The following is a 19,094-nucleotide window of genomic DNA, read 5'->3' as shown; positions in this document are numbered from 1 at the left end:
GTACAGTACTGTACAGTACTGTACTGTGCTTCTTGCAAAACGTATTGTAAAAGCTCACTTTGCTCTGCAATGAATGCAGCCATCTCCATGGTTGCGTTTCAATGAATTCAAAATTGAATCTTGGCCATTCCTACCTACTTGATCATTGCTCAATCATTCGTAAAGTGCAAATAGAAAGTCAACCAACAAAAACTCTTTCTTTTCCTTCTTGATCATTTTTTCGCCCCGAGTAAATCTTGCTAGACTAGGGCGAGGCTAGTTTTGAAGTGGGTTGGCCAACATCGTTTACAACTTGTAAGCAGTGCACAAGTTGAAATCACTGAGGTAAGACGAGCGAGAAAATAAAGGAGGCCAAGAGTGATTTGCTACTGTTTATGAAACTGATGTTGGTATGCTATTCAATGTAGCTATATGAATATGGGAAATGAAGAAGATTTCGACTTTGCAGATGATCATACAGCCAAAGACAAAGGCAATCAATATTTTACTCAACAGGATTATACCTCAGCTGCTCGATGTTATACCAAAGCCTTAACGCTATGCCAACACAAGCAGTCGACTGATGCAAGCATTTATTATAAAAATCGTGCTGCTTGCTATTTAAAATTGGTCAGTTCCACTCCTACACTATGGATAGTATCAGTTATTTTTGTATAGAATACGATAGTGAAAGAATACTTGTATGCAATACTTATAAATGATCGATAATAAAACGATCAACATTGAAAAGCTATACGTATCATTGTATAAGATTGAATTTTAAATCAATTTTTCCGCATATTATATCTATATATATTTATATCATGAATTAAGAAGAAAGGTTTTAAAATCAGTTCTTTCTATAACACTCTAGAACCAATATCAAGATGCAATAACGGATTGCAATGCCTGTAAGTATTCCGTTTACCGAAATATAAATAAACTTACATCAGCCGGTTTGATTTGATCAACTTGGACTTCTTAAAAGAAATTTATAGTATAATCAAGTGTGTGTGTCACAGTACAGTATAATGATATGCTTACCAGTAATTTCACCTAACAAATATATACAGTAGTATAGTACTGTAACCTCTACTCTCTGTCATGAATGTTTCTAGAACTGAAAAACTACACCAATATAGCTAAACCCTATCTCGATAATAGGAGTCAATTTCATATAATTTATTATCAATCACGTCTTTTTTAATCCAATAAGTAATAATCTCAGGGTAATGATAATATTGCATACCTCACTACAATTTGTATAAATTAAATTCTTTCATCGCTATTCTACTAATATCTATTGCAGCATTGGCCATTACTCCTAGCGATACAAAAGCTCTATTCCGTCGTTGCCAAGCTTTCCAAAAATTAGGTCAATTAAAGGAAGCGTATCAAGAAGCAAGAAAGCTCAACAAATTAGACTCAAAAGTTCGTTTATCAGATAAAGCATATTACAGCATATCAATAACGTGTTGCTCTTCACAGTATCGTGCGAATACATTGATTTCTTCTATCCAACTAAAAGATTAATGTTTGAAACTGCCACTAAAATTAGAATCAAGCTGTGATAGATATGCTACGCCAACTTAATATACAAATGACTTCACAAGTAAGTATAAACTAGTTCTACCACTGCATCATATTTTTTCGACCGATTGTATTGTAATACTATGTCATGATGAATTCAGATTGAAATCATTCACGTAAACTACATGATAACTTCACAAAGTTAGCTATCACCTTGAATAGATATAAACACAAAATTAAATCTACGTTAAAAATGCTATTCTTAAGCTATTACAAGGGCATAGAACTCCGTTTGAAAGAATTTTAAGAAAAATAACAATTTTAGTGATCATTAGAATAGTTTCAATGATTGTAAAGCTAATTATGGTCTTGTATGCATAGTCCCAAGCTTTAGGTAAAACCAGCACGAAGGTACAACAAATGCTATCAGTAGTTCTGAACTCTTCTAGTACCAATGACCAAAAGATGAAGGTAGGATATTATTTTAATTTAAGAACCAAATTCTAAAATCATGTTTTATTTAAAATGAATTAATTATTGACTTACAGTTAACTTTCCTAATAGGCTCTTAATAATTTACGCGTAGTAGCCAAGGAAGCAGCTGGTTCTGAATTCATATTTCGAGAAGGTTACAATAAACTATCTATAAAGTCATTTTGTAGCTTACAGTAAAATGATATCTAAATTCAGGCGAATCTATTAAGTTTTTCCTACTCTATACTAACAATTTGTTTCTTCCTCTAATAGAAGCAACTTGGAAACTGCTATCATCACTAGATAGCGAAACAGAAGAAGTAAAATCTTCCATTGTTAAACTTTTTATACGCATTTGTCAAGGTCATCGAAATAGGGTAAATTTGCTTCAATGCTATTATTTCTTATACCATCTGATGTTATCGACGCTAATTCGTTCCTTTTGTAATCAATCGATGGTGTAGATGTCTGTTGCTCTCAAGGAAATGACTAAATCAAGATTGCTCACGATGTTATCGTCGGTAGGGATTACCAGACCATCAGTTTTTGAGTCTAGATACTCGTATATGTAATCCTTTAGATCGAATAATCTCAATCGCCTCTATTATGGGACTATACCAAGTAATTTATTAAAAATATTTATTATATTTCATAATAAAAACAATTACTCTTGCAGCCAGAAGAAGATTTGTGCCAATCAATCGCTTTATTCCTACAAACTGCTCTGACTACATTAACCGGCTGCGACGACAATCCGGCAAAGATTCCCAATGAAGCTATTGTAATAGGTATGCTATACTATCACAAATACTGTACTCGTAATCATTTCATTATAACATTTATCCATGAAAGTGTATATAAAAGAATTCTTAATCCTTCTATAAAAAAGATAACAAAGTGGACATTGATGAGTTACTTGACTTGCTAATTCATGCAATGACGAATCAAAGGTAAAAGCATTAACTATTCAACTCAGGAAATCTATTACTTTAACCTCAAAATATTTTATCATTTTATAGCATTACTATCAGTGGTAGAAGCGCTGCTATTAATGTTGTGGTATATGCAATTCCCGAAGCTGGCATGACGAAAACGTTCATCGAATGCAAAGGTATCATATTACAGGGACTTTTCGATTTTTTATCCCCTCCAAAAAATTAAGTAGCGCATGCATATTATTTTATAAATTACTGCTTCATGGATTATTGCTTGTATAACCTATATTTAATGGCAAACTGAGTAGCATTTCTTAAAATTCAAATCTTTATTAGGACTAAGCAAACTCTTAAAAGTCGCAGCAGACTCTGCTCCATATTTTATGATTGACACTAGTGCTTCCAAAGATCAAAATGAAAATACAACATCTGAATGTCAAATGCATGTATCAGTAGCTTTATTCCAGTTGTATAAATCGCTCCGGTAAGAAGAAACAATTTTAATTTCTCAAGTTCTGCTATTAACTAACCAAAAATTTTATTAAATTAATAAACGAGTTATCAATTCATTGTCACAGTACTGGAATTATTCAGATAACTTAAATAATATTACGAATCAAAGTCGACAAACTAATGACACAATTCTAAGTAATATTTAATATTAGCAATTTATTAAAACAAACTTTCTCATAGAAATGACCAAAGCCGCTTAATTTTTCGAAGGCAATGTGAAATTTTTATTAGGTAAGGAAAATTACTACAATTATTTCTAACAGAACAATTGACCTCTATGAATTATGACGTTGTGATTTTATCGATATAATTATAACAACTAGAGAGCATATGCAATATAGCAACGATATTGATATGAATATTGGAGGGGTCATCGCTCTATCTGCACTCCTTGTTGTAAGAGGCACAAAATTAATTCAACGTAGTTGAATCTATATGAAAACAAGAGTTTTAGGATAATTCTGGCCAAATTATTAATATAATCCTAGGGAGTTAGTGAGGTTGGAATCGAAATTGCGTACACAGACAGTATCCTTCAGAAATTGTTTGAATTAATTGCGTCGAAGGACTTGGCTGCGAAAGTAATACTACGTAACTTCTTTATGAAAATACTGTATGAGATCTATTTATGCATTACTGCATAAAAATTCTCTAATCAAGCTATATTATATTGGACGTTTTTACTACATGCCATGACAATAGCTAAAGTCAAAATTACATTTATACTGGACATTATTGTTCACTCATATCATTTTATTGGGACTCTTATTTAGTGCGCCGCTACCGAAGTTTTCACTCATATATGTTCCGATAAGAATAAATGCCTGGAAATTAGATCGCAGGTATGATTATCTTTATAAAATATTGCTTTATTATTCATTCACCTGTAACAAATCATGTTATTATAATGATTAGATCTTTCCGTTGATGAAAGTGTTTTATGAGATGAAAAACAGAAAAATACGCATTCGGGCTCTAGTGGTTAGTTCCTCAACCAATATCTGCTATGCTGTTAGAAGAACGTTGATATTATATGTTATAAAATATCACTTCCACTAAATCTTATTTACTTTACTACCACAGGGTTTATGTAAAATAGGTCTTGTTGACGCCAGCGAAGTAAAAGATTGGCTTCCGGAAGAATCCGTACTGGAATTGTATTCTATTATTAGAAGGTCAGTCAAATAACTGATTGCTATGGCGAAAAGTGAATTTTACATTCATAAACCTATTGTAACTTAGTTATCTAGTGGGGGGAGAAAGGAGTTCGGATCTAAAGAAATGGTCTATAGAAGCATTGGCCCTAATTACTCTGGATGCTGACGCTAAGGTACTGTAACATCAATAGTCAAAAAATCACGTTGCTATTCCAATAGGACTTGCAATAATACTTGTCATCTGATATCGGTTTTAGGATGCTTTGGTCTCCGATACAGAAGCTTTAAAGATTCTATTCAATATGGCTAAGGTTATCCAATTTATCATTATGAATTTGAATGTATATAGAGTAATAAAACATTCAATTTCACTGTATAACGTCCTTTGTTCAAGCAATTACGACACCTCATTTAATGGTGGTTTATGATATTTTAAATACTTTCTAACTAGACTAAAGATATGGCAGTAACATTTGGAATTGCTTCAACATTAGTAAATGTTACCAATAGTTATGATAAACCGGAAAAAAATCTTGAACTTGAAGAGCTTGCTAAATTTGCTCAATATAAAATTCCGAAAGTTCACGAAAAGGTAATTATAGTTTTATGGTAGAGTCGTCAATTTTTCCTAATCCAATTACACAATTATTTATGAATTACTTTTCCTATTTAATTTTAGGATAGTGAAAAATATGTCGAAAAAAGAATCCTAACCATGATAAAGGTAGAAAAGCCATGTACAAAACCTCACTGGCTATCAAAGTACTTGTCATAAGTATTCATTTACTGTGCTACTTTTCTTATGTTAGAACGATGTCGTAGTGACTTTAGTCAACCTGGGATTAGATGAAAAGTCTGATAACTGTAAAGAAAAACTGGCAAGGTTAGCTAATGAAATTAGTCGTTACACAGTAACGCTATGTCATTACAATTCGCTTTTAGTGATTGTAAGAGATTATATGTATAATATTAATGTTTTAAACAGGTCTCTTTTATACTATCGATCAAATTATTAAATTTCTTGTATTTGTAGCTAAATTATTACTTATGCATTTTACTATTTACGGGAATAGAGTATTTTTAGCCTTATCCACTGAGCCTAAACACCGAGGTGTTATTGTACAGCAAGGTGGGACAAAGGTAAATCAATTTATATCCTTAGATTATCTTGGCATCTGTTGATCATGTATTCGCATACTTTTTAACAGATTTTGTGCTCACTAGCTTTAAGTGGCACAGATAAAGGAAAGTCATTGGCAACTCAGGCGATCGCAAAGATAGGAATTTCAATTAATCCTGAATTAGCATTCTCTGGGCAAAGAGTCAGTAACATTGATCAATTTCAAGCATTTTAATTTAGCTAGTATTCACAAGGAAAATTTTCGTAATTTCTTTTACTTATTGCATAGTATAAGAATTCCGTCTTTTAATGATGTTTATACCCTGGCTAAATTTGATAATTAGATATTAGAAACTGTCCGCCCTTTAATTGGATTACTTTCTTCAGATTCTGTAAGTTTAATCCTGTAATCTAACTGTTGATGTAGCTTACCTTTCATTCAATGAAATGTTTCTGATCGTTACATATTTTTTATATTTAAGGGAATACAACAATTTGAAGCTTTAATGGCTTTGACTAATCTAGCTCAAGTCAATGACACTGTTAGGTAACACTTGTGTATAGAATTACCGCCGTCAGTAATACTGTTTGCGTAGTTTAGATCTAATAATTTTGATATTGAATAAACCTGAAGATTTAATCGTAAACTTTTGCATGGGTTTTAATGACTGCAAATGGTAAAATATAATGGTATAGCTGAGAGAAATGCTGCAAAAGTATGATACCGACGATGTTGTATTTGTATGTTTCCTTTAGGAGAAAAATTATGGCGGAAAAGGGATTTACGAGTATTGAACAGTTGATGTTTGACGATCACGAACTTATAAAGAGAGCGGCTACAGAGGCTATGTGTAACCTAGTCAATTGCGAAGAAGTATATTTACTTGTCAAACGACTTAAATTCGTTTTCCCACCGTTAGATTTAAGATTTAGCCCTTAATGACTCCTTATGCATGTCGCATATAGGCTGCAGAAAAATACTTAAACGATAAAACAGATCGCGTTAAGCTGCTGACTTTGTATAGTGGCGAATCTGATTTTGAATTAGCTAGGTACAGTAAATTATCTTGCTATGCCTGTTAACTTATAAACATGACTGTAATGAATAGACATTTATTGCATTATTAGCTTCTTATGTCTGTATCTGCTACAGTAAATTACTCTCATGGATAACGTAATCTTTATATGTACACGTTAGAGCTGCAAGTGGTACATTGGCAATCCTGTCGTCCAATGAAAATATTTGCAAGCAGATTATCCAGGTATGTTAATGAATATAAGCTTGATTTAGCGTCTTTAGAATAAAATTTTTGATAATTTTAAGCGTATTTTCCCCCATACACTCATCTAGGTCAAACCTTGGCTAGAAATCATGCAAGAACTATTACTTTCTGAAAAATTAGAATTACAGCACAGGTAAGGCTGCAAATTTTAGTATTTGTAGAAGTAACTAGCTTGGCTTTATCCAGTCATTCTTACCAATACACTTTAATATCTTTCTTTGCAGGGGAATATACATTGTTGCAAACCTAATTGAAGCGAACAAAGCAATAGCTAGCGAAGTTAGTATGACCAGATTTATGAGTAAAAATTGTTCGATGTTCGCATTGTAAAATGCTGTAAATTTGTCGTTTAGGTTGTAGAAAGCAAGCTCTTGGAAGTTTTAATGGTTCTTTCGCAGGAAACTGATATAAATAAAAAAGAAATTGTAGCCAACGCTGAACGTGGTTTACTAAAAGCTGTTGAACTGGGATTGATAAAACGAAATAAGTAGTTTTACAATGTCAGACTGTTGTCCTTATTATCGAATTTTTTCTATATTTTACAGTACAGCATTTTAACATCAAGTACCTCAACAATCTCCTGTATATGATCAGCTACAGTAAATTCTGTTATCGATTATATCATAGGCTTACAGAAAATTTATAGTATTAAATCTATCTAAATTACAGTTTAATATCAAACTTGATCTCCGGCAATTTATTCTGTTCTTGCTACCGGGTGTTGTATATACGTGTACGAATTACACTTAATCTACTGATACTTATGTGTTTTTAAGGTCAAGCCAATATTTTCGTAAGATACTATCTACGTTTTATGGTTTAGAAGCTCATCAATAAGATCAAACTTAAAATAAACATGATTTTTATCTAAATATATACAGTATACTAAAACGTTTCTAGAGTAGGTTTAGCGACGATGAAATTTATTTATTCATCAATTCTTTCGTAATTATATCATCAAAGGTGTTTAACAGTAATAATCACCTTAATCCATAGATTTGATTATGTTTAGGGTATCTGTCGGTAATCCTTAACTCTGCTACATTTTATGATATGAATCTAGTAAGCTGGTACTCTATTAGTAATCTTTCATGTAAGTAAATATCGTACCTAAATTAGGTAAGGTACTGTCTTTAGCATTGATTAAGGATCTGGAAAGTATTATCATTAATTTACAGTTAAATTTTCATTAGTCCTTCTCATTGCTGATATCCAAATAGCTACGGTATCTCTTAGAGCATGAGGCACGAATTTAGAAAGTAATATTATAAATTGAAACGATACGCAATCATTAATTTATCATTATTCGTAAAATCGCTTTTCAGGTATTCAGGACAGATAATCTCTCTAAATCTTATACTCGTTTATCAGCGACTATTCTCATATCGTGTACGATAATTGTAATGTATCGAGTTTACTATCGATTGTGAACTATTTAACCCCAGGGTTTAAAATCAATTTTTAAGTAACTGAATCAATTGAGTAAATATACTTCTTAAATGCGTCCTTTTTATTTGTATTTGAATAGCTTCAAAATTTGTCTTTAAAATAATTTTAGATATTATAAATTACTTGTATGATTGTGCTAATATTTGATGAAAATTTTTTACATAAAATGCAAATATAATGGATCAATGATACCATAGATCAATAGAATAAAAAAATTATGCTCATATATATACATAAAATATGAATCAGATTAATGCAATATGATTATCTTTGATATCCCAGCGTTATGACAATAATGGCCGGATACTGTCAGTTTTAAGACACGTACGGTGAGCAAAGTTCATGACAGGTTATTATTTAAAAATGACAATTTTCCTATTCTTAACTCAATTATTGTAATATGAACATGGTTAATATGCATTAATCTCGTATAAAAGTGATATAAAAAATTATCCTTAGTAAACATTTTCAACGAATACAATCAATTACGTAAGATTAAGAGGAGTATTTGAATATTATTCGACTTGTATCTTAAATAAATTATGAACTTTAGAGTGAGATATAAATAAAAATTGGCCTGAAGAAGATCATCAATATATAATCATATCTGTATATTAATACGAACCGTTATTCCTAAATGAAATCAGGAAGATCAATGTCATCTCTAATAACCAATTTTAGAATTGATGCGCAGTAGATATAGCATTTAATATACAAGTATACATCTTCATCTATTAACGGGGTATGATATTACACTATCATTTACATCAATAATCCTTACGACATGAAATAATATGAATATGATGTTGATATAGGTTTTTCCTTTGATCGGTGAAAATTTACGAAGTCATTTCTACGAGTCACTTTTGTTCGTACTTGTTGGATCAGATTCAGCTCTGGGCTTTTTCATAGGTAAAATGGATCGTAACCATTCTTCATATTCGTAATCAGGCATTTCTACTATCTTTTCTCTTACAAACTGTATAAGATTAGGTAAAAAATTAATTTACTATTATACTACTATTATTCAAACTAGAAATAAAATTTTTATAGCAGTTACTCTGACATCTCTAAATAAGAAATATACCAGTACATAAATAATCATACATCACTTACTTCTATAGCTGCACTAATATCTGGAGAGCAAATTTCCCAATGACGTAACCCAGATAGTACTCGAATTAACTGGACAGAGCTCGGAACTATTCCATCAATCTATAATAATACATAATGCAATATCATTTGTTATTTAAACGATTAAAATATACTATTTTCACAACAAGTAGCTAAAACAGCCTAGTCTACCATGGTCGTATCGTAGAATACTTTTATTTGTAATTATTAGTTACCTTAGCGTGGGATGAAATCCTTTCTAACGTTTGAGAACATTGACGATCTTCCCGAATACTTTCCGGTAAAGTGTCGACTAGATTAATATACCTATCATGAAGTAATAGGAAAAAAGTGGATAAGTTGGTTGAAAGCTTAAATGGAACAACTCTATATTATCACGTAGTAGGTAAAGCATTGTGATTGTTAGCTAAATAAAAATGACAATTACCAAGGTCGATGGACTGATTTGTTAGCTTGGCGTATTTCGATTTTTTTTATCTTATGTCGCATTTTTCCTAAATCCCGATGAACATAAGTCTTGGGCTCAATAGCAAAGAAGCGAAGCTCGCATTTTTGAGATCTTTTCCTAATATAAGTAAAGAACAAACTTTAGGTAAACATAAATCATTTTTATAATCATTTCGCCATCTATTTAAATAAGTGGGTAACAATCAATCGAAATATCATCGTCGACAACAGGCTGACAATGACACATAGAGTAAAAAGTGAATATTATTCAAAATTAATCTGTACGAATTACGTAGTACTTACATTTCTATCCTATCTAACTGATCGTGTAGTAACTCTTCGTTTTCTTTGGCAACATCAATAAACTTCTGTCGCATTCTTGACGCTAAATCTTGGTATCTCTCAATACCTGCAGTACCCGGTGTATTTTTAACAGGTGCGCTAGACGTAAGAGATAATTTTATTCATATTCAATATAAATTGAAGACTGAGAATTTAAGTGTATTCGATTTACCTATCAAGCAGCTATGACTGGCTATTATTGTTAACAATAATTAATCTTGATATCAAATCAAATGTTTTTAAAGCTTCACAAAATGTAATAAAGCGGTACCCCAGCTAGTATAGTATCCATGTCATCATTTACTTTAAAAATATAGCTATAATAATCACCTTTGCGGTCGTAATTTTTTCTTTCGCTGGCGGTCATCTTCTTCTATGCCACCAAACTCTTCAATCCATGCCCTAATTTTAGCATCGTCGCTAATTTTGTCCTTGCTAACATCCTCAGCCTTGTAAATAAAAAGCACGTAAAAAGTATAAATGGAGTTGTAGCCTTACGATTATCAGATATCATACAGCCAGTAAAAGTTGAAATAAATATTGTTAGCTTATGCGGACATTTTTAATTAAGATTGCATTGAAATAGCACAATATTCAGTATAATGATTATAAACTTACGTTTCCTAATGTTCTAATTCGACGATGTTGTGTATATTGCATAAATTTTTGTATACTTCGTAAGGCAGCAATTGGCCATTTGCTTTTTGGTGCATTTTCATTTTGTCCACCAGGGGTCAGTGGAACTTGAGTAGGGATTTTACCTACGGCTAATGATATTCGCCTAGTTATTTGACTAAAATCAGTCGGTTTTGAAGCAGCTGTTGAATGTCTCTTATTGCTGCTCAGAGGTATAGCTTCTGCTTGAACAGCCATTGATGATCTCCTGCCAGTTACAATACCTTCCATAGTTGGGGGCATAGCCATTGATACACGTCTTGTAATTTGGTTAATATCGCTCGATTTTGCTAAAGACGCTCGACGTGAGCTTTTAATATTAATAGCTGTCTCAGCTTTTGGTGTCGTTGAGCTACCAACCATAAATGGACTAATATTACCATTAAAAGCGTATAAACTATCATCAGTTGGCATAGGGTAGTAATCTTCTTCTGTTTTAGGACTGTATGCAACACCTAGTGATAGAATATAGTCGCTTAATTGCAAGTTTCAGATTTATTTAAGAATAAGTAAGCCTACAAATTTTTTATTACCTATACCAATGTACAGTTTAAATGCTAGCACTAATTTCAAAAAAGATTATTCAATTTGCACTTTGAAGTATATTTGACCCTGGAATAATGTAAATTTATTACAATAGCGGCTTTTAAATTACCTTTACTATAATCAAACGCTCTCTGGCACCCATCTTCATCGAGGGAAGGATAATCACAACATGTCCATTTACTCCTAGTAAAACCTCCAGGATGAAATCTATCTTCCATCTTGTTATGCAGTTGTTGAGTTACTATTTAAGTAATAAATACAGCATAAATTAAAATCTTCCGTGAGATACAATAGTATCGATGTAAGATCTACTGATTTTTTTATGAGATGTAATAAACAAATAGCGCCTTCTTCGATCTTCAATTAGTACTCTTATATCATTCAACCCTGTAATTCTAACTATTACCAACTGTATACTTTCTGCCTAAAAAATAAATAACTCCTTCTTGAGGTTTTGTAGCACTGCATATTGTAGCAAAATAATAACGTATTTCTTGGTAATTTGCTCATTTATGGTCAAATCAACTCTGATACGGAAGAAAAGTTTTCTGTGCAATACCTCCATATTTTTAAACATCACTCTAAGAAAGTATGCATACTGCAGATCATACAGTCTTTTATTGTTAGGTTTCAGGATATGGTAGTGACCTTATCAATATTGTATGACATCACCCGTGAAAATCACTTTAAATGATTCTTATCTGTCTAAAATTTGAACAATTTTGACTAACTTACTAGATACCTTGTAATGTCTGACATTTCATATCATCGTTACTTACCAAATCTTAAAGCTACAATCCAATCTTCTCGTTCTTCTTCATTAGGAGCACATATATATAAAATATCTCCTTTACTCCCAACCTATGTCATGACAAAAGTAAAGGTATAAGTGTATGCAGTCCCCAAAATATATGTTTTTAACGCACGGGTATATCTATATTTAATATCTATAGATAAATTATTTTAGTCCAGTACACGTATTGTTCTATTCCTGTTCCATCCTTAAAGAAGACTGATTTCTTAAAATTACTATCAAACTCCTTTAGTTTGTAGGATTCAGATTACAATTATAATAGCAAATGAAAATTCCGTGAATCAAACCTCTCAATATTTGCTGGTAACGAAACTTTTAACCAACTCTAATGTTTCTAATATCAATGCAATTATACAAACGAAAAAGAAATAACCTGAAAGACGAAATCTCTCTCCAACGTTCCATCATTAACAGGTTCCACAATAGAGACATGCTTCATGTTAATGCAATCTTTATATTCCTAGAAACAAAACAAATTAATACTTTTGCATAAGATATCATACCAGCTCAGAGTGCACAAGTACTTAGTTATTAATGCATTTAAATATGCATACAGCAATAACAATTTTATCCATCCCTTAGTTAATTACTACATTGCTTTTATGAATTAAAAGAATACTTACTCCAGCTTCATTTCCATAATATGATAAAAATTCTTCTGTCAAGACAACAAATCGTTCCCTATAATTTGCAGCATTTTTACTCTTTCCACGTCCACGACTCCGCTTTACTACCCAGCCTTTCTTAACTACGGTTGACAATTCTATATAGTTTGCATCACTTAGAATTAGTTCAATTAAAATACAATGTTTCTGTAAGATCTACCATACATAGCAATAGTACATTTAAAATGAGCGAATACTACGCTTCTTTACTTCATGACATGAGCAATTGATGCTGTATATCGTATTACGATATTAAAAATTAAAAATAATCGTAATTCGAACAAATCTCTTACCATAGGGCAGTAGTATTTATGATCATTCTAAGGTCATTCAATTATTACTGTCAACTTTTAGGAATCAAATAGTTAAAACATCGTTTACGTTGTACTCACCAGTAGAATAATCAAATGCATGTTGGCAACCATTTTGCGAAAGATCAACCGCTTGGCAACAGCTCCATTTATCAGTATAGGCACCAGGATGATAGCGCCGATCCATATTTAGTTTTAATCTCTGACAGCCTACATAATGATGTAAAAGAGGTCAAATTTATAACCCCACATTTCACATACTTGAGGGTACAACTTATTTTTTGACCTAATTCAGTCAGTTAGAATAAGGAAATAAACTGCTTAAATTCATTTAATATCTAGCCGTATAGAAAAGCAAACTTACACTGCCGTAATGCTAATACCCATTCGTCACGATCAGTTGGGTTCATAGCATGAGCATAAAGAAGATCTCCTTTTGATCCAACCTGTAGCAATCATAAAAATTTATCGTTCCGACTATGGAGATTTGCAAAATTTCTATTGTTACATGTTAGCGCATTATAATGCTATTTTTTCTACTGGATAAAGCAATCAAGATCAGCACCTTTCTATTATGCAGACTTCGTAATATATGATAACTACAATTAGGTAAAAAAAACTTAAAGACCTGAAAGAAGTATTTTCGTTCACCAAATGTGCCATCGGTAACTGCTTCTACAATTGTCACATCTTTTAATTTCATGGAATCTTTAGGTACAGCGTTCTAAATATAGTTCAAGAGATCAATAAGAACAAAATGATGATCATCAGTTCTATTAATTGATTCAATCTTTTACTACTTTTTATATTATGGTAATATCGTAAGACGATAAACTCCATGCTACGATTGACTGTAAACGAACTAAAACTTACTCAATAAAAATTATGTCCTTATTAGTTCTCGAACAATACTTACCGCTTTATTCGTAATATAGTAAGACAGGCACTCTGTAGTCATTCTAACATAGCGATCACGATAATTGGCTTCTTTTTTGGGATCTTTGCGATTGCGACTTCTTTTGGTAAGCCAACCTTCTTTAATAACCTTAGTATCTATTTAGAAATAAAAAGTCCTTTATATTAGTCTGTAATAAATATATTTATACTGTATATAACTAATGGACACTGTATAGATTACGCTCGCAAATTTAACTCCAGACCCATTTCATGAAATGAGACATCCTAAAGTGGATCATTTACATGAACTGTAAATCATTTCATACCTAGCGTATAGTCAAAAGCATCTTCGCAACCTTCAGCACTAGACAGATGAGAGCAGCAAGACCATCGTTCACCTTTAGTTAAAGCCCCAGGGTGAAATTTTTTATCCATTTTATTTCTTAGTCTCATGCAAGCTAATAGAAAATACCATAATGTTAATTTCAAATTGAAAACGTTTTATAATGATTTTATGACTCTTGGACTTTAGCCTTCATGAATTACATAACAGGTAAGAAATTTTTTACTTTACCATTTCGTATTGCATTCAGCCAATCTTCACGATGACTATCGCTTTGAGCTAGTAGATATAAAAAATCATTTTTCTGGCCAATCTATATTTTGAATATATAAATAAGCTCAGTCGTTAGTTTCATTCAATCCAATTGTTATTCCAAAAAAAAGTTTTCTACCACTGCCATTTTTATACATACTTTTATATAGCTAGCAAAGGCTCAATATACTGCACAGTACAGTATATACAGTAGCTTAATCTGTATTTGCAGTGTCGCCGAAAGAAAAGTAAAAGGAGAGATTTACTTCCCGCTATACACTGTTATCTAGCTTATATTTCCATATGTACTATTCCTGAAAACTAATTGAAACTGCACTATTCATTTATTTCATACTCTATTAAATCCAGCCGACATGATTAAAACATACAATCACGGCATTATTCATATAATAATACTACAGAAAATATCTAACTGTTGCACCAAACACTACGTTTCTGAAAATGATTACCAATGCATCACATCTGAGAGCACAAGAAATTGTAAAAATATCGACAGGGTATCAAAAAATAAAAGAGATTTCTACTAACTTGAAAAACATTTTTCTTCTTTTCAAATGTATGATCTTTTACCGATTCAACAATAGTAGCATATTTTAGATGAATACAATCTTTGTAGTTATTCTAGTTGATGACATAGAGAAATTCAAGAGGCATAAATTTAGTAAAATCGATGATAAATAAAGTAAAAAATTTATTTACATCAGTTTGACGCCTTTCTATACTTAAAATGGGATTGATATATTATATTTTAATAAAGTGATTCTAACCAATTTCTCGTTAAGATAATATATCAGGTAATCCTTCGTTAAACGGACGTATCGAGATCGATAATTGGCATCTTTATTGATAGCGTTTCTGTTACGACTACGCTTGACTAGCCAGCCTTCCTTTAGAATTTTCTGCCCTCGTGCAGTTTTTGGTTTATCAGGCATTTTGATCTAAACATTTTAAAGTGAATATGACAATATCAAAAAAATGTGTACAGCTACTGATTTCGCTTACAGGATAATTACTACATTTCCTAACATTAACTTAGAATATTGAAATGTACATATACAAGTACATTATTTCAAATGTAAACTGCTATCTCGATGAATACGAAATCTTACAATATTAGATAACTGATGTGGATTATTGCATAATGCATCCCATTTATTATCCAAAGCTTTCTTATTATCCTTTTCTTGGCGTTTACGCGACATTTTTCCGTCATTTGATTCACTTAAAATGAAGATTCAACTTTAACAGAAAACATCATTTATGAACAAATTTTCATTCTTAAACTTACTTCAATTTCCAACATGCAGAAATAGGAACCATAATATAACCCAATTCTAATGCTGTAGCTTCCAGAAGCCATTGAATAACACATAGTTGACGAAAGATATGTTCTCTATAGTATTGAAAATATTGTTATCATATGGATTAGAGATTTGATAGTAAATAAATACGATCACTCTCCATCAGCTGTAAATACTAAATTATACCTGTCTGATTGGATCGGTGAACTGGCAACACTGGAATAATATGGAGAAAAAGGACGAACTTGAATTGAAGAGCTTTTTCGCGATCTGTAATGCTTGCGATGTAACCTAAAGTTCGGATGTGGCGATTCTGTTGAACGGCCACTATGTTCCTTCGTATCGCCATAAGGTGATCCATCCAAGCTATAATTACGACAAGATTAAGTAACAGTTAGATTGTAATTGATTTCACTCGTATGTGAAAATCATCATTTTTGATTTCTAAACTATAATAACTAGGGTATGTTATTTACAATACGATAAAATTTACTAGTAAACGAAAACAGTGTACTGCACATGAATAATTACAGCTAATATCAAGTTAATTTATGATGTATATATGAAGCCATAAAAAATGAATAACTACTGGTATCACATGATCATATGTCTATGGATATAAGTAATATCAGTTTAAATACCATACGATAAATGTAGTAGTAAATTACAGTGATACTCGTAGATCCGATCCACAACTAAAGCTAGCGCCTAATCATTAAGAATTAATTATTAATACAAATAATCATCATTCCATTGTGATTTTCCAAATTAAAAAAGTGCAACTATTATCTTTTCTAACTAGTATTTCTTACATTTCTAGTATTGTATAGTACCATGACATTAAGAATTATGACAGTTACAGCACAAAGAATTTCCGCTACAGCCTACCTTATTCGCGAATACTCGCCATTATTAGTTTGGCGAGCACTAACTGGTGTAAATTTTACTCCAATCGGACTTGACGTAGTAGATGGCAATTCCAGATTATCTTTCTGTAACGAAGGTGTTTGATACCTATGTCATAAAGCACAAGTCGGATAAAATAATAAATCAGTTAATGATTAACTCTCCCAACATGAGCACTTTTACACTTATTTTTCTAAAGGGATACTTGAATTGGGCAGTATCATTTACTGTAGGGATCTCTCTGACATCTGTAAATAGATAGATATTCTAGAGGCTTACTAAATTTTGCCATACCTTATCAAATAATTTTGGACAACCTCACGGAAACCTATGTCATCATCATCGTCTGACGACGAATCAGGCTCTCCCTTCGATGGTTTCCACTGCTTGTTAGCTCTAGCTTTTGCTTCTATCTCTTCAGTGACTGCCTTTTGTGCCTGAACACGGATTACAATATCGTACAGCAATCACGTTGATATCAATCGAAAATTCAAATCATGATGTTAAAATAATACCGTCGTATAAAATTTCATAATATTGACTAAAGTTAATTTTGTAGCCGAAAATTTTATTACTTTTATTGATATTGTAAATGGGTTTACCTTAGCTTTTTCTTCGTCTTTAATAATTTGAAATAATCCATGCCCAAGCTTAATTTTAGAAATTCGATCACTAGTAATTAAGTATAATATTCTATCAACGAATTAAGATAAAATGCGTACGACTACAAGCTGCATTGTAATCGAATATGAATCGAAAACAGTTTAGATACTTAAAACTACATATTAAAGAGGAACTTATTAAAAAACTGCACTTACCTATCTTTATTGACTAAATCTTGAACTTTTAACAACTTTTTATAACTGCTTATTGTCACTTTCGACTAAAATAAAGCATAACAAAAAAAGGGTAGCGAAACAAATAAATTTATCCAAAAAGATATTTTTATACAATAGAATTTTAGAAACTAACCTTATCGCCTCTAGCGATATCGTGATATAAGCCTTTATCGCTTGGTGTATTTGTTCCTCCATCTTGATCAGCCTAAAGTAGTTAAGTTATTCGATTGTAACATCATTGTAGCTTACACGAATAATGTATCGACGATAACTAATAATTCTTTTTAAACTTACATGATTATTGCTTTGGCCTAAAGCAGATAGTATTAGCTGCTTTTCATCAAGGCACATTTCGCCAACGGGCTTATAAGGACGGTGAGGCACAGATCGATAGCCACACTCAGTGACTTGTTTAGTTCTTCTTTCATGGTTATTTTTCCATTGATCTTTTTTCAAACTAGGGCTAATGTAAGTTGTTGAACTTCTCACTGATACCTTTTCGCCAATACATGACGGCGTTGGTAACGGTTTAATATCGATAATATCTCTTACATTATAATGAGCATTCACGGATAGCATACTTTTTCACCTAGAATAAAAAATTAAAAAATGAAGTAATTTGCTCATAATACAAGCAGTCATTCAACAGCAATTTTATGATCATAAAGAACTTATTTTTTGATTTTATACCGAATCGATATTTATAATTTAACAAACAATGTTATATAGATAATAGAATTTGGTAATGATTCAATCGAAATAACAGTTCAAAGTTCAATTTAAAAGGGCCCAATCTCACTATGATTAAATATAATTAATTAAAAAATGCATGAGCGGATACGTAATTAAGTCGAAGATAAATTAAAGATCACTTTAAATACCTATTCTTCCATTATTTTCGAAACATTACATTATATACTTGTAGTATATGATTACTATTAGTTAAAAGATTTGAATGTTACTCAAAATAAGGTAATGCTGATAAACTTCGATAAAAGCAGATCCTTAAACCGTATATAGATACCCTAATATATTCCAAAATCGAATGCTGAATTTTTTATATAAAAAGAGTCTATTTTTCTCACTAAATTACAATAATAAGAAATACTTAAAAAGTGGAGAAACACTTTTATACTCATGGTTCTAAATTTTATGAACTAA

The 19,094-nt window shown here is 31.6% G+C and overlaps 2 protein-coding genes across 2 annotated transcripts; one reads left to right on the top strand and one right to left on the bottom strand.

Annotated features, from left to right (window-relative positions):
• Positions 1-417: 417 nt before the first annotated feature.
• TRIADDRAFT_61095 (uncharacterized protein) lies at positions 418-7,482 on the top strand (the record flags this gene model as incomplete). The annotated part of the gene is made up of 32 exons (XM_002117088.1): positions 418-609; positions 854-890; positions 1,289-1,410; positions 1,538-1,591; positions 1,891-1,980; positions 2,074-2,137; positions 2,257-2,360; positions 2,448-2,504; positions 2,660-2,771; positions 2,873-2,933; positions 3,003-3,094; positions 3,255-3,402; positions 3,755-3,827; positions 3,920-4,012; positions 4,205-4,273; positions 4,347-4,412; positions 4,515-4,606; positions 4,674-4,761; positions 4,846-4,899; positions 5,040-5,180; positions 5,268-5,312; positions 5,398-5,471; positions 5,662-5,728; positions 5,797-5,910; positions 6,053-6,100; positions 6,191-6,255; positions 6,465-6,582; positions 6,675-6,760; positions 6,907-6,970; positions 7,060-7,124; positions 7,216-7,270; positions 7,345-7,482. The coding sequence occupies 32 exons, from the start codon at positions 418-420 to the stop codon at positions 7,480-7,482; spliced, it is 2,748 nt and encodes a 915-aa protein (XP_002117124.1).
• A 1,811-nt stretch (positions 7,483-9,293) lies between these two features.
• Positions 9,294-18,512, bottom strand: TRIADDRAFT_61094 (uncharacterized protein; the record flags this gene model as incomplete). The annotated part of the gene is made up of 28 exons (XM_002117017.1): positions 9,294-9,419; positions 9,557-9,655; positions 9,790-9,880; positions 10,002-10,139; positions 10,325-10,462; positions 10,694-10,812; positions 10,982-11,493; positions 11,694-11,825; positions 12,364-12,445; positions 12,772-12,858; positions 13,022-13,161; positions 13,456-13,584; positions 13,739-13,820; positions 14,003-14,098; positions 14,291-14,427; positions 14,598-14,729; positions 14,846-14,927; positions 15,416-15,508; positions 15,655-15,825; positions 15,997-16,108; positions 16,176-16,280; positions 16,375-16,554; positions 17,077-17,202; positions 17,389-17,531; positions 17,697-17,766; positions 17,913-17,977; positions 18,067-18,138; positions 18,228-18,512. 28 exons carry the CDS (start codon positions 18,510-18,512, stop codon positions 9,294-9,296), a joined length of 3,744 nt encoding a protein of 1,247 aa, XP_002117053.1.
• Positions 18,513-19,094: the final 582 nt, after the last annotated feature.

Source organism: Trichoplax adhaerens, genomic scaffold (genome assembly GCF_000150275.1).
Source record: "Trichoplax adhaerens TRIADscaffold_21 genomic scaffold, whole genome shotgun sequence".
NCBI lineage: Eukaryota > Metazoa > Placozoa > Uniplacotomia > Trichoplacea > Trichoplacidae > Trichoplax > Trichoplax adhaerens.
This window is presented reverse-complemented; position numbering and strand designations above follow the sequence as displayed.